We start from the raw sequence: 15254 nt of genomic DNA, 5'->3' as shown, positions 1-15254 counted from the left end.
TAGAATGGGATAGCTTTTCCCTTTGGTTGCTTTAAATGTTTAAGCCTTGAATACAGATGTGCACGGTGTGGGTATTAAATCCTCGCCACATGTGCATATCTCAACTACATTGTGATGAAATAAACAGACCCTGCTGAATTTGACCTTCTTTTAATCCTTCCCTGTTTCTCACTCTCTCCTCTTCCTCTTCCTCTTTAGAACTGGCTAGTAAGGAGCGAGAGCAGCGTTCAGAGCGTGAAGATTTGACCCGTAAAACCGACGTGTCTGTGATTCACAGCAGTCTCGATTCTGAGTCGAAGTCCCTCAGTGAAGTGAACAACACTGACTCACTTCACTCGTCCCAGGACTCTTTAGAGCAAAGCACTGCGTCGCACAGTGCTGACCCGACCGATGCCAGTCCCGATGCCACTCCTGATGCCAGCCCTGACGTCGATCGGCCGTTACCGTGGAATGGCAAAAGCGCCTGAATGAAAAAGAAAAACCATCGCAATCTTCGCGAGCTCTTACACTGTGTGTGTGTACTGTGGCATAAACCTCATAATCCCGTATGGGTGCTGTACATAGCACTGTGGCCATTATATCCTAATGCTACTGTTTCCTCTGCTCCTTGGGAAGGGGTGGGGTCAAGCAGACTGATGTTTCCATGACACCCAGCATCACCATGGGAGATGCCGGGATGCTGTGTTGTCATGGCAAGGAGACGGAGCTCGGCCGGAAGCTTTGGGTATCCAGAAAAAAAAATGCAACGCTGTCTCTTCACCTGCATTTTCTGTTTCCGTTCTTTACTTTTGTAAATCAGCTTTCGTTTCGTTTTGTTTTCTAGTCATTTGTATTGGTAATTTATTAAAGATTGTTCTGCTCCCCTTTAAGCCATAATCCATTTCTTTTGTATACTGTTTCGCTTGATGCTATAGACAGTCTGGAATAACTCTGCAGGAAGAAACACTAAACAAAGACTGCATTTTGACTACAATGTGACTCTTTGCATATATACAGATGGGAAGCAAAAACGTAAAGAAAAAAAAAAGTTATGCTCTGTCGGGCATTTATTTATTTATTTTGCTGTCATGGTTTAGCGCCACTTGTCCTCTTAGAGTGAAGCGTCACTGCAAGTCAATATAAAGTTCGCCTGAATGAACACATTTATCTTAAGATGAAACGTTTCTATCCCGGTGGGCATGGTCTCTTCCGGATGACTCCGCCCCTATCCACAGGGTACAAGGGCTCACTGAATGATGGTGAAAATGATATAAATCATTTATCACATGCTATGACATTCACACTCACCGGATCTCAACATAATTGGATACATATCTACTGGAGATTCGGGACTGACATTAGATAATGCCCTTCACCACTACTTAGATTGTGCATTCTCTGTTTTATTTTTAGCAGATTCTAGGGCAGCGTTGCATTCCTCAAAGTATTGGCAATGCCCTAATTCTGTTCATATGCCAGTCAGCATGCCATGGAAGTTTAGAAAGAAATAGCGTCCGAGACTGAGACGTTTCTTTACAAATGTGAACAAATTGCTCAACATAATTGATACATATCTATTGGAGATTCTGGACTGATGTTAGATAACGCCCTTCTCTAACATTTAATAAGAACGGTCAACAGTTCTATTTGTATTTTTCCGCATGCAATAGGTAATATAATACGACTTCATAGATTATGCATTTAACGTACTAGCCATTAAAATCAGCTACTTAGCTAGCTAGCTACTAATAGAAGTTTCGACTGGTCCGTATAAGGCAGCCGTGTCAAACTTATTTTATGTAAGGGTCCACACTTTTTTTTTTTACACCAAAAAATTTCTTTCGTTCTTTTATTTTATTTTTTCACGACCAATTATTCATCAACATCTCTAAAATATGTTCTTTGATTTGCCTTTACATGCTGAAATATTCATGATTAAGTATTCCCCCACCCCCTAAAACCCTTTTAACACATTATGCAGTGTAACATCTTGGAAGTAGATTATATGTCATGAGAATAGCCCATAATAAGGAAGTTAGTAGTTTGCAAATAAAAATAGTAAAACTGGGATTGCATAAGTATTCACCCCTGTTGCTGTTAAGAACGTTATGATGTACGATAAAGTGTTATAAACACAATGGATGGTTTTGGGTTCAAAATGAGATGAGGACCTTTGAAAGATGCAGTTATTCAGGCAGCTTATTCAAACACACGTGTGTATTTCATATCATGGTTTTCTAACATTGCACAAATGTATATTATCAGCTGCAGTTATATTATCTATTATACACGTCACAATAATCTACGAAGCATTAAATATTTTTTTTTAATAAGCACAAGATTTCTATGAGTTTTTAGGGTGGAAGCATTCCCGGGTTTTCCTTACCTGCCACACACACACACACACACACACACACACACACACACACACACACACACACACACACACACACACACACACACACACACACACACACACACACACACACACACACACACACAAAAACACACACACACAAAATGACAACAATGTTATCTTCAAGAACTGATCAAATGAAAGAATACTGGTGAAGAAAATGCAAAGTTCATTTCTTTTTAATCAGATCAAGCTGCTGTCTGTCTGACAGGAAAACGCCAACAAATTGTTACACTAAATTCATCTTGGCACGTGATACGCTTTAATCACTTTCACACAGTATTTACACTCTCACACTCTCGTCACCAGCGTGTTGATGACCATTCATAAAGTATTTCTTCTTAAAGCATAATCAGTAATGCTTTAACTGTAAGGTTCCCTTAACTGAAACTTTTAATACACATTAACATGACGAAACAATGAACTTCATAATAATGAACTTCCATAAGTAGCATTAACAAAGAAACTAACACTTTATAGTCTTCAAAAATAATAAAACCAAATTAGCTGAATAATCATAAAAAAAAAAACGTTAATTACATCAGTGAACAAAATAAAGCCCACAAAGATCAACAGCTTAATAAACAGTGTCGTTAATTGTCGAAATTCAGAACTGAGGCTGAAAAGCAAGCAATATTTACACCTGTAAACCAGCGTTCAGTAAATTATCAGCATTTAGGATCGTTAAATTTTTTAATCGGATTCATGCTCATTTATATAGACTTACTTTTAATCATGGACTGAATAAACATTACTCATTACGTATGTTTTTTTAATGCGATGTTTACCCCTTGTTAATGTTCACTAATAATGCTAGTAAATAATGTTAGGTAAAGGAGCATTAACGTATAGGATTAATGCATTGTTCCTGCTTTTCATAGGCTTCTTATTATCGGCCCTTTGAAATCTAAAAGTCTATGAAAGCTAAAGTTCATGAGCTCATCTATAGCACTATTCAAAAGAACAGAAACACCTGATTTGTCATGTGTTTTTCATGATTTTTAAAAAGTACACGTTGATCTAAAAGCTTTACGTTTCAAATGAGTTTCTAAAATGAATACGAATAGTGAAATTTGATGCCTGTGCTTTAATTTAATACCAACACAAAGCTATAAAAAAAAAAAAGTGTAAATTTTTTAACCCATTCTCCCACTGAGTACTCATTACTTAGAATTTATAAAACAGGAAATATCCTTTATTTACTTGTATGAGTAACTACGTGCAAAATTCCAATGTTGTATATCAAGTTTCCATAGAAACGGAACAAACGTTTGGGACAAAAGTGCGTCATTCAATGCAGCTTTTGAATACGTAAGAGGTGAAAAATTTCATCTAATAACAATCCATAAAAATTCAACATATCTAAAGTTTATACAGCAGTCTGTCCCACACAGTCTGATTGGTTGACATGCATTCTAGACATAATAGCATGGTTTCACCAAATCTGCATCATTGTGTTGTGTTCGCCATGGGTTGCTAAGTAACAGCAACAGTTACGTTACTCTAAGCTGCTTTGAGCATCGTAATTAGATTACAATATATTAGAAAAGATTCTTGTGCCTTTTGGCCTGCTCTGGTCAGATTCGAAAGAAATAAGTGAGATTATAATTATGATATCATAATATTATGATCATCATTGGGGGCGCACAGTGGCTTAGTGATTAGCAAGATTGCCTCACACCTCCAGGGTCCGGGGTTCGAGTCCCGTCGGGGCCGTGTGTGCGGAGTTTGCATGTTCTCCCCGTGCTGTGGGGGTTTCCTCCGGGTACTCCAGTTTCCTCCCCCAGTCCAAAGACATGTATGGTAGGCTGATTGGCATGTCTAAAGTGTGTATGTGATTGTGCACTGCGATGGACTGGCACCCTGTCCAGAGTGTACCCTGCCTTGTGCCCCATGTTCCCTGGGATTGGCTCCAGGTTCCCTGTGACCCTGAAAAGGAGTAAGCGGTAGAGGATGCATGGATGGATGGATGGATCATTCTGTGAGTGAATAATCATGTCTGTAATCTGTAAGTATACAGTAAAAAAATTCCTGTCAATTTAATTTACAGCAAATTACTGTTTTATTATTTTACAAGATTTTATTCTGTACGATTAGACAATTAGAGCAGTGCATTGGTTTACAGTAAAATACCAGAATCACAATGTATAACGGGATAGTTAATGTTTTTTGTCTGGGGTGAGAATAGTAAAATTTCTCCTTCTGTTGACCTTGAGGTTAAGTTTATATGCTAGGAAACCATGAAGCAGTGCATCATAGTTGGCTGAGTGGTTAAGGCTTTGCATTACAGATCAGAAGGTTGCGTGATCACATCTCAGCACTGCCAAACTGCCATGCTCTTCATAACACTCAACGACACCTTACCATCTTCTCCTATGTTGTATCCTGCCTCAGCTAAATAAGCAAATGCACCGGATTATCTTTTATGTTATACTACAATTATATTTAAAAATATTTTACTTGCAAAATTTACAGTCTATTACTGGGAACATACAGTAATACCTTTAAATTACTGTCAATTTTACAGCAAGCAATATAAAATTACATATAAGTTTGCCTTTTATCTCCTAAATATGATAAACTATCTAATAAACCATAGTAGCAGCTACATTATATGTACCAAAGTTCACTTTTTTTTTCGGGGGGGCGGGGGCTTTATTTCTTTATTTCTTTATTTGCTTTATTTCTTTCCTTATTTTTGTATAAAACTGTTTATAAACGTAATACAACATTCAATATCAAATATGTCATCACGAATAATGTCACAGATATTAAGATCTACCAAACAATAATCAATTGTTTCTTATTCATGATAACATCTACACTCTCGTGTTCTTCGGCCAAACGTCTACATCTACACTCTTGGAACTGTAAACCCCCATGGTATAAATGTGATGTTTTTGCAACAAGTATCCCATTTCATGTACGTACATCTAACAAAGGACTTTTGTCCCAAACCTTCTGTCTCTCTGGAAACTTGAAACTAAAACTAGTATTAACAATAATAAACTGGAACGCACTTTCTGATTCCACTATTGGCCTGAAGTACTGGATTAGATCAGTATTTAACACCCAAATTTGTCCAAAAGTCTCCAACCTAAATGCTGGAATTGTATTGACCAAAAACTGAAAGCTCTGAGTACAGAAAGAACAAAAAAGAAACAACCAGGTCGACTGCATCCCTAAATACACACATATATATATATATACACACACACACACACACACACATTATATGTGTGCGTATATATATATATATATATATATATATATATATATAATATATAATATATATATATATATATATTATATAATATAATATATATATATAATATATATATATATATAATATAATATATAATATATAATATATATATATATATATATATATATATATATATATATATATATATATATGAGATGTATGGGTTGTGGATAAAATTGATGAAGAGAATAGAAAGTTTAATGAGCAGTAGGATGTTTCACGCAGAAGTTCTTCATCAGCAAGCAATGTTGGAATTAATTACTAATTCAATAACACTTTTAAACATGGAAGAAACTTTTCTTGCTTCTCAATAAACATTGATGCTGTGTATGGCTCTGCGGTTTTTACAGCCTGTGCATTTCCTCTACTACAGTCTCTAATCTGTTGTAAAAGGCCACATTGGTGTAGATACAGAAACACAAAAGAAAGGCGTTTCTTCAGTAGAAAAAAACACTCCCTCTACTATAGACAGGATAGTTCTGATATAATTGTCTATACAGATGTGTTTACAGATGTATAAAGTACTAAAAAGATGACATGAAGAACAAATCTGATGGTTAATAAACCAGTTTAGAACTGATAAAGCCATGATCAAAAATGATCAGCGTGTTACTCCTCCTGTGTGTCTTCATCCTCAGGGAAAGTCTGCTCTTCCTCCTCCCGAAAGGCCGAAGAAAACTCTGCCTCACCTTTCATCATAACTCCTGTAAAGGGAACACGAGATGTGGAGGAATCTTTCTGGTAAAAGAGTCATTTGAAACTGAACTGACCCCAACCACCCCCCCAACACACACACACACACACACATTTTCTCCACAATATTGTCACCTACCAATTCACACCGACAAACTATCATATGACAGCTACCAACCAGGAAGGCTAAAATCTAACTCGTGCTTCCTCCGAGACACGGGAATCCAGCCACCTGCATCTTTATGAGCTGCTGCTCATGCTGCCTCACAGGGCAGCGTAACACACTCAGACTATCCACCCTTTTCCGCATACATGTGCTCACAGACACCTACGATTGGTTAGTGTCCCTCTGATTGACTGGGGAGAGAGAATAAGCCCCTCCCACCCAGAGAGCCTGTCCAATTTTTCTTTTTCTCTCTGTTGATATGGTGATAAGTTTTCTTTAAAGAGGCATTTATTTAGCATTTTTGAAAGGAGTCTCCAGTATCAGTGCAGAATGTTGTGGTTTTCTCTGATACTTCAAGAGAGAGGAAATGAACAGAGGCTGGTGAGGGAATGACTGCTTGCAGCTGCTGTAACGGGAGTGATAACAGGAACTAACTTGTTTCATGGACGTTGTACAACAATTAAACGTAGGATAAAATGCACGATGTCTCTTCTTTTAAAAATAAAAACATTGAATAAGTGGTACAAGTGAAATAAAACACTTCAGGACATGCTTTTATAGGAAAATATTAAACTTCAGGGTGGTAACAGAATCTCTAATTCACATGGGGACTAGAGGTCACTCCACACAAGTCAGAGGTTAGTGTGAGCATGTGCATGTGTGTGTTTCGTACTTGTGGTGCTCGGCTTGTCCACTGCGTCTCTGTCCGTCGGCTCCTCAGACAGCGTGTCCAGGTGGGAATGAGTGAGTTTGGGAAGAAGGGGACTCTCCTCCTGACTGGATCTCTGTTTGTTGGAGTGATCTTTACCTGTAGGAGTGCACATAAACAGTGTGAAACCCGAACACTCACCATCTGGCCCAGCGAGGCCAATTCAGAATCTCTGGATTAACCTACATTCAAACCAAGGTTAATCTACTTGAACCTTTTTTGGGCCCGGACTCCCAAAAGGATCAGGGTGTTAAGAATGAGCTACTGTGTGTTAACTTACTTTATTTGTGAACTGAGACTGATGTGAATTCAAATACACACACACACACACACACATATATATGTGTGTGTGTGTGTGTGTGTGTGTGTGTGTGTGTATGTATATATATATATATATATATATATATATATATATATATATATATATATATATATATATATATATATATATATATATATATATATATATATAAATACAATGTCCACCAACAACATAATTCTGTGTAGAATCTTATGAAGAAGACTGTAAGCACACCAAACATTCCACTCAGCATCCATTTCAAGCTTGAAAAAAATGACCTTTATTTCTTTCATTCCAGTTTTCTGACCCCCCCAGTACATAAATAAATTAAACTCCTAACTCTGCACAAAAGCATTTCTACTCATCTGCCAGAAAATATGCCATTATATATGTGTGTGTGTATATATATATATATATATATATATATATATATATATATATATATATATATATATATATATATATATTTAACCTTGGAAAAAAATGTGATCAGGGATGTAAAAATAAGTATACACGTCCTGACTGGGGTTACATGGGTGGAGCTTAAGATCAATTTGTACAGCAAATTCCAAATATAATCAAGTAACATCATAAGAACCCTTTCAGTTCTTTTTTATTTATTTATGTATTTATTTATTTATTTATTTTGCAGCTACTGGTTTGAATTACACAACATTAGCAACATTTTTCAAAGTTAGAAAAGCTAGCCAGCTACATAAACACACCATATCATCTAGCTACCCATTTACTGTAGCTTATCTAATATTAATGTTACCGTTTCAGCAGTACATAAGTGGTGTTAAGTAGCTAATTCCCAAAGACTGATCCGCAAGGTAGACAATCCACAATTAAAAACATGTTATACAACAAAGAAAAACGTACAGTATCATACTTAAAATAGATACGATGAAGCTTTCTGTGAGTTTGTTTAACACTTATGATCACTTAAGGAGTATCCAGTGTCAGTCAGTAAGTCTTTCGTCACAGGAGAAGGAACGACGTTTTATAGTTGCTATAGTGTAAGTGATAACAAGAACTGATTTGATTCGCAGATATTTCATGACGTTAAACTGAAAGGTAATATTTTATAATAACATGAAGAATCATGCACTAATACTGTACCTGAATTAATACTTACTTAAATATGAACTAATGATGAGTTAAGGCATGTAATAATCACAAACAAATGAAGAGTTATCGTTAACTATGGTGTGATGCGAGTTTTACGTATTCATGTGTGAATAATGACCACCTGAAGTACATCTTAGTACATGATTGTTAGTTCATCTATTAATTAACATGTAGGGCTAAACTAAACCAACCCTGCTCTATAAGAATGAATAGGAATTAAATGAGCATAATTTCAAATCGTTTATACGATTTGCAATATGCGGCTGTGTACACAAACATCACTGGATGGTGCTGGATTGCTTTCATAATGTACACCGATCCTCCTTATCGAACGTAGAAAGACGCACTAATAACACACACCAATAATTTAATCTCAACACCATCCAGTGATGTTTGTGTATGCAGCTGCATTATATTATTAAATTCTATAAACAATTTGAAATGATGCACGTATGTCACGGTTTCCCCTTTAGGCAGCGCGCTTGGAGAGCCGGAGGGCGCCCGCTCTTCGAATGTTGACAACCGTGACATCGTTTACTCTGGACACGTACGTTTGCTTTGTTTCTGTTCTGTCTCCTCCCTGTTCTGTTATTGGTTGTTGTTCGGGGGGTGCCTTCATTGTTTTCAGCTATCTGCACTTAACGCTGATTATGTTCGGGATATGTACCGCTCGCTTCCCTGTACACCTCGCGGAGTATTATAGTTAATATAGTTAAAATAGTTAGAGCGTGAATGTTACATACCGTGATAGATTTAGTTAGTTTAAACTATAGATTAGTTCACTTGGACCACGCTGATGTTTTCCGCTCCCAGTTCCCTGTCATAGTTTCATGTTTCTTGTTTTGTGTTTGGGACCCTGTTTTCTGTGACCGCGACTTCGATTCCTGCTTTATCCAGTTTATGCCCGACCCATTGCCTGTTTTTGACTACGCCTCTGTTTCACGATTTGGATTTGTCTCCTTTTAATAAAAGCTCTTAATTGCAATTGCTTCCGTATCCTTCTCCCTTACATCTCACGACATGACAACGTACAATTCATATTCATTCTTAAAGAGCGTGTTTGATTTAGTTAACCCCTGTGTGTTGTTAACTAACAAACATGTACAAAGATGTACTTAAGGTGGTCGTTATTCACGTGTGAATTCATAAGACTTTCGTCGTACACTTGGTAAGGTTACATTTGGTAAGCATCGCAGTAGTTTGTAGAGAAATAAAACACTTCCTGACGTGCTGTTCTAGAAAAATAATCAACTTCAGGGTGCTAACAGTAACTCCCCATCATTTATTATTTTACTGTAACGGCATGTCTGCAAGTGGTTTATTCCTTACATAGTTACTTATCCTATCATTAAAACCAATAGCCAGATTTGCAAGCTTGCTTGTGATTGGCTGACTAAATGTTCTTCGAGCTCTTTGTTGATACAGGGACATCGGCCACTCTGCAGAAATAGGATGTGTGCGATGATGTGCCAGTATGACAGTATGCTAACAGAATTAAATGTAAAATCATTATATCGGAGGAGATAATGTCATAGAAATGTTATCCCGTGAAAGATCTGTTTGTGAAGTTGCAAGCAGATGCAGTGAACCATGATGGTTGCTTGTACAATTTTGCTAATGTAGTGGGAGCATTTCGTAGGTATTATTGCAAATGTAAATATGCTAAATCATACACGTTCCTGTTTTGTGCAAGGCTGAATCGAGAATGAGCATACTGAGAAAAAGACAGAGAACTTTCATTGAGGTATTCAACACGAATATTGGTGAAAGTAGAATGTAAGTATGTATACAGAAAGAGAGATGTAGAAAGAATTTCTGAAGAATTGTATACAACAGCTACAAGGAAGAAGATACACAGCTCAGAGACGATTCGGATGAAGGATAAGGTTATCGCGAGACAGACGAAGGACTGGACGCGCTTTTCTGTCGACACGCTGACGTCTCTGATGACTCCCCTGCATGACCATACCAAAATAATGACAAAAACAAAAAATATATGATTTTTTTTGTTTGTTTGTTTGTTTGTTTAAAAGAATAGAAGAAAGGTGGAATTAAAGTAAGGAAGGGAGAGAAACAGAGACAGAAAAAAGACTGTCAGAATCGTCAGAAGCTTCTAGAAGAATCATTTAGCATCATGATGACAGCTATATTAAGCTCTGTTCATTCAGAATTCATTTGACATGCGACCAAATGCCACACATTTCAGACACTACCAAGAACTGGGTGTAGAGAAACTTTGATTTAGTGAACAAAATTCTATTATTCTTCCATCATGATTTTTTTCTTTAAAAGCTGTGTTTACACTGGTTGGAAAATGGAGACAGCAACCAATGAGTTTACCTAAAAATGTCAAAAAAACAAAACAAAACAAAACAAAAAAAAAATTGTATTAAATTACAAAAAAAACTGTGGTTCTGAAAAAGTACTGTGTCGGTGGAAAACGGTTTGAAGGATTACATAAATAACAATTTAAGCAAAAAAAAAAAAACTAACAAAATTTAAATTTCATACTTATTTTCAATAAATGAAGAAATACAGTTCTTGGTAGTGGCCTCAGACCTTAGGATCTGGATGGATATTAATAAAAACTTTGTTTTGCACTAAGATCCCTACAACACATACTATAAATAAAGAGACTATTTTTCATGATGTTTTCACTGAGACTGATAGAACTTATTTATTTGTTTGTTTATTTATTTATTTATTTATTTATTTATTTCTGCTCAGTTCTGATCTCCACTTACCACCCGCCTCACTGCTCTCTGCCTGTCCATCACAACTGACATAAGACTCTGTGGAGCTGTGATTGGCCCACTGAGTCGCGGCACCATTGGGCTGCTGTGCTGCGATTGGACTGGGCGTGTCTGGGCTGTCAGAGAGCCCTGTCTCCGTCTGCTCATGTCTCTGAAAGTGCTGGTTCACCACCAACTGCAGTTCTGCGCTCGATACACACACATATAAACACATACAGTACAGCGCCATGCAAACGGAGCTTGAGCCCAAAGTCTATGAGAGTATAAGGAGTGTACAGTATATTGACTCCTTATAACCAAGTTTCCAGCTCTTAACATTTACAACTGAAAGTGAAATACAAGTGAAATATGATATGCATATGAGATACACTATTGTCTTCTTAATTATGAGTATGCCTCTGAATATACATGAGCAATTCATATATAGTATATCTATATTTATAATGTATATCTATATTTATAATGTATACATATATAGTATATCTATATTTATAATGTATATCTATATTTAATAGCCAATATATGATATGGTAAATGATGGAGAATGTAGACTTCATCAGGCGTCAGGATTTCGAAAAAGGCAGCATATTTCCTGGCTACGTATGAGCACTGAGCTACAATACAGTGAAATCTGACACCGCTCTCATGCACGAGGCCTGCGAGCTTCCTCTTTCTGATGAAGAGAAACAGAAATGGATACAGATAGTAGCACATTCTGTGCTTTATCACTGCATGATACTACAGCAATTAGATTCAGTAGGATATCCAATACAGTGCCTTGCACAACCTAGAACTGGAATGGATTTACTTGGGATTGTATGTCACGAATCCAATATTAAATGTTATAAATATTTAAAGAAAAACTTTTCTGATTGGATAAGTATTCACCCTGGTTGCTGTGAAATCCATAAATTAGTTCTGGTACAATCAGTTGCCTTCAAAAGTCATATAAGTAAGCTGAATATAATTCACCTGAGTGCTATTAAAGTGTCACATGGCCTCAATATACTAAATGCAATACATCTGTTCTTGGAAGAACCCAGAGTTTGTAAGAGAACATATCTGAATAAATAGCATTATGAGGACCAGTGAGCTATCAACTCTCAACAAGTCTGTGATAAAGTTTTAGGAAAAATATCAATCAGGGATTGGTTTCTAAACAAATATTCCAGACTGTGAACATCCATACTATAATGATAATAATGATAATGAGTCTTTATTAATGACATATACATTACAGCACAGTGAAATTCTTTTCTTCGCATATCCCAGCATGTCAGGAATTTGGGGTCAGAGCACAGGGTCAGCTATGATACAGCGCCCCCTGGAGCAGAAAGGGTTAAGGGCCTTGCTCAAGGGCCCAACAGTGGCAGCTTGGCAGTGCTGCGGCTTGAACCCCCGACCTGCTGATCAGTAACCCAGAGCCTTAACCACCAAGGCACCACTGCTCCCCCATAGGGCTATACAGCTCCATTAGATCTTTATTTTAAAAAAAGGGAAAGAATATGGCACAACTGTGACTGCCTAGAGCTGTCCAAGTAAAGAAGATTATTAGTCAGAGACATTATCATGAGATATTAGTCAGAGATGTGACCAAGAGGCCAAGAGTAACTCCAAAGAAGCTGGAGATCCACAACTCAGATGTTAGAAGTTACTCACAAGACTACCATAGCACAGGCACACCATAAACCATAGTCATTATTAAAAAAAAAAAAAAAAAAAAAAAAAAAGACAGTTAGAGTTGGAGAATCAGCATATATGTTATGTACAAAAAAATTTTTTGGTCTGATGAGACCAAAATTGAGCACAAGGTTTTCATAATAAATTGTTATGCTTGGCAGAAATCCAACACTGAGAACACCCTGAGAAAACAGTGAATCACTACAGTGAACCATGGTGACGGTAGCATCATGTTGCGGGCAAAGCTGCTAGAGACATAATCTACAACACTTGCAGCTGTAAAGTAATTGCAGACAGACATGCTTCTACTAAATATTGACCCAAGGGGATGAATGCTTATACTACCCACAAAGTCTGCTTTTTGTTGAATTAGCAATTGTGTCACAATAGAACAAGTAATTTGTGTTTAAATATACTGTGCAAATTAAGTCAGTAAAATTAAGGTTGTATCACTACAAAATGTGGAAATGCTCAAGGAGTGAATGCTTATGTAGGCGATGTAGGTGTTAGGAGCACATAAATACAGGGAAGTCCACAGTGTTAACATAGTGTGGAAAAATTGGTAAGATAAAAAACAGGAAAGTAAAGGGAAAGGAAAAATAAGGCATATAAACGTAATTAACAACATGGATGTGAGAATGAAATGCAGTGATTGGTTTAAGCGCAAATAGTAAATAGGATTAAGTTATTCGTTTAGAACTTTAGGTAAAAGGGGATATTTTAGAAAGCTGTTAAGTCACATTTAATTCGATGTCTATTAGTGTAGTTTTCCTACAGTTTGCTACCTGATTGCTACCTAGCTAATCTAATGCGTTTCAACCGCTTAGTGAAATCTATTATGTTGCTAACACTGTGCTTACAGAAAAGTAGAATTTGCAGGTGTTCATTTGCTTAATGGAAGTAAATATGTGCTACAACTCAGCTAGCTTGCTATTTAACTTAGATCCCAAACACGTTTTTAGCGTAACTATCCAATAACCAAATAAAAAACATCCTAAATAAACATATTACATTTTAATGTACGTTTTTGAGTTCTCCGCACCAGTTTCCTACCTGGCAGTATTTTGTTAAATGATTGAGTTCAACCTGGCCATCCTGTTGTTAATGTTGTGTCTCTACCCCTGTATGTTTTTGCAGATACTCCTAAGATAAGGCAGTTTGTTGAAAAGCTAAAAAACTCAACATAAGCACCATATTTCAGTTTCCTAGAGGCAGAATCTCTGATTTCACCTGGTTAATGGAATAGCCAGACGCTTTGCTATAGTTGTTAATCAGATCACAGACTTCTGGGAGTAAAGATGATGGATTCTTTATGTACAGTAATATATCATCAGCATTGAGACTGATTCTGTAATGCTATAAATTGTTCTTTTGCTCTTCTGGTAGTTCTATAAAAAGCTGTAATAATGGTGGTGATAATGATCTTCCTTGTCTAGTTCCTCTTTGTAAATGATATAGTATTTACATTGATGTATTTATAACTACAGATGTATTTTACAGTATATTGATGCAGTTAATAAGGTAATATCGAAATCTAGAATCGGAAACCTTATCGAATGCCTTTTCAACATCTAAAAATAGCGATACCATAGGATTACTAGATCTAGTAACAGGTATTGGCCTAATGGAGATGAATATTAGTGGATATTGATCGACACCGTTTGTGGTTAGTATGAGAAATCTCACTGTGATAAAGCAGAATATGCGGAATGAAAATCACACACTTGCTAAACGTCGTTCATAATCTCATCACAGGAACTCGTTCTTATAGAAATACAAAATCGATGGGCTAATAAATAATGAAGCGCAGTGAACAGGTTCATCATACCCTTCCTCCTGCTCTATATACCACTGTACTCAGCTGGGGCGTGTCACAGAAACACCACCCGAGCACTAAAATCAGGTTTGTGCTTTAATTCGTTTAGAACCTCCACTGCTATTGTCTTGCATTCTGAGATGTCTTCTGGCTGGCATCCCGCCTGCTCACCTACGACCTGTACTGACTCCACCTGAGACCATCCTGCTCCCTTTAGCTAATTAGCTAGCAGCAACACATGTAGCCTTGACCATTCTGCATGGACAAATAGTCTCAACCTATGTGGAACATATGTGGAAGAGGAGTGATTTTCCTTCACTCAGTAATTAAACACCATTTATGCAT

General features: G+C 36.8%; 2 protein-coding genes across 9 annotated transcripts in view; one reads left to right on the top strand and one right to left on the bottom strand.

Annotated features, from left to right (window-relative positions):
- Positions 1-2499, top strand: part of pde1a (phosphodiesterase 1A, calmodulin-dependent) — an 88199-nt gene extending 85700 nt beyond the window's left edge. For both annotated transcript variants that reach the window (XM_053680814.1, XM_053680815.1), the window contains one exon: positions 199-2499. In XM_053680814.1, the coding sequence (XP_053536789.1) occupies positions 199-467 (269 nt within the window). In that variant the 3' untranslated portion in view covers positions 468-2499. The remainder of the gene's footprint in view (positions 1-198) is intronic.
- A 3316-nt stretch (positions 2500-5815) lies between these two features.
- The window catches only part of ppp1r1c (protein phosphatase 1, regulatory (inhibitor) subunit 1C), a 31069-nt gene continuing 21630 nt past the window's right edge, over positions 5816-15254 (bottom strand). For 4 of the 7 annotated variants that reach the window (XM_047156200.2, XM_047156201.2, XM_047156202.2 and 1 more), the window contains 3 exons: positions 11405-11596; positions 7193-7327; positions 5816-6364 (listed from right to left, as the gene is read on the bottom strand). In XM_047156200.2, the coding sequence (XP_047012156.1) occupies positions 6270-6364; positions 7193-7327; positions 11405-11596 (422 nt within the window). In that variant the 3' untranslated portion in view covers positions 5816-6269. Of the gene's footprint in view, positions 6365-7192; positions 7328-7715; positions 10616-11404; positions 11597-15254 lie in introns of those variants that run through there. The other 3 variants (XM_017469053.3, XM_017469054.3, XM_047156205.2) reach the window with 2 other exon arrangements.

This window comes from Ictalurus punctatus, chromosome 6, assembly GCF_001660625.3.
Source record: "Ictalurus punctatus breed USDA103 chromosome 6, Coco_2.0, whole genome shotgun sequence".
Lineage (NCBI taxonomy): Eukaryota > Metazoa > Chordata > Actinopteri > Siluriformes > Ictaluridae > Ictalurus > Ictalurus punctatus.
Note: the sequence above shows the minus strand (reverse complement) of the source record. Positions and strands in the feature narration are given on the sequence as shown.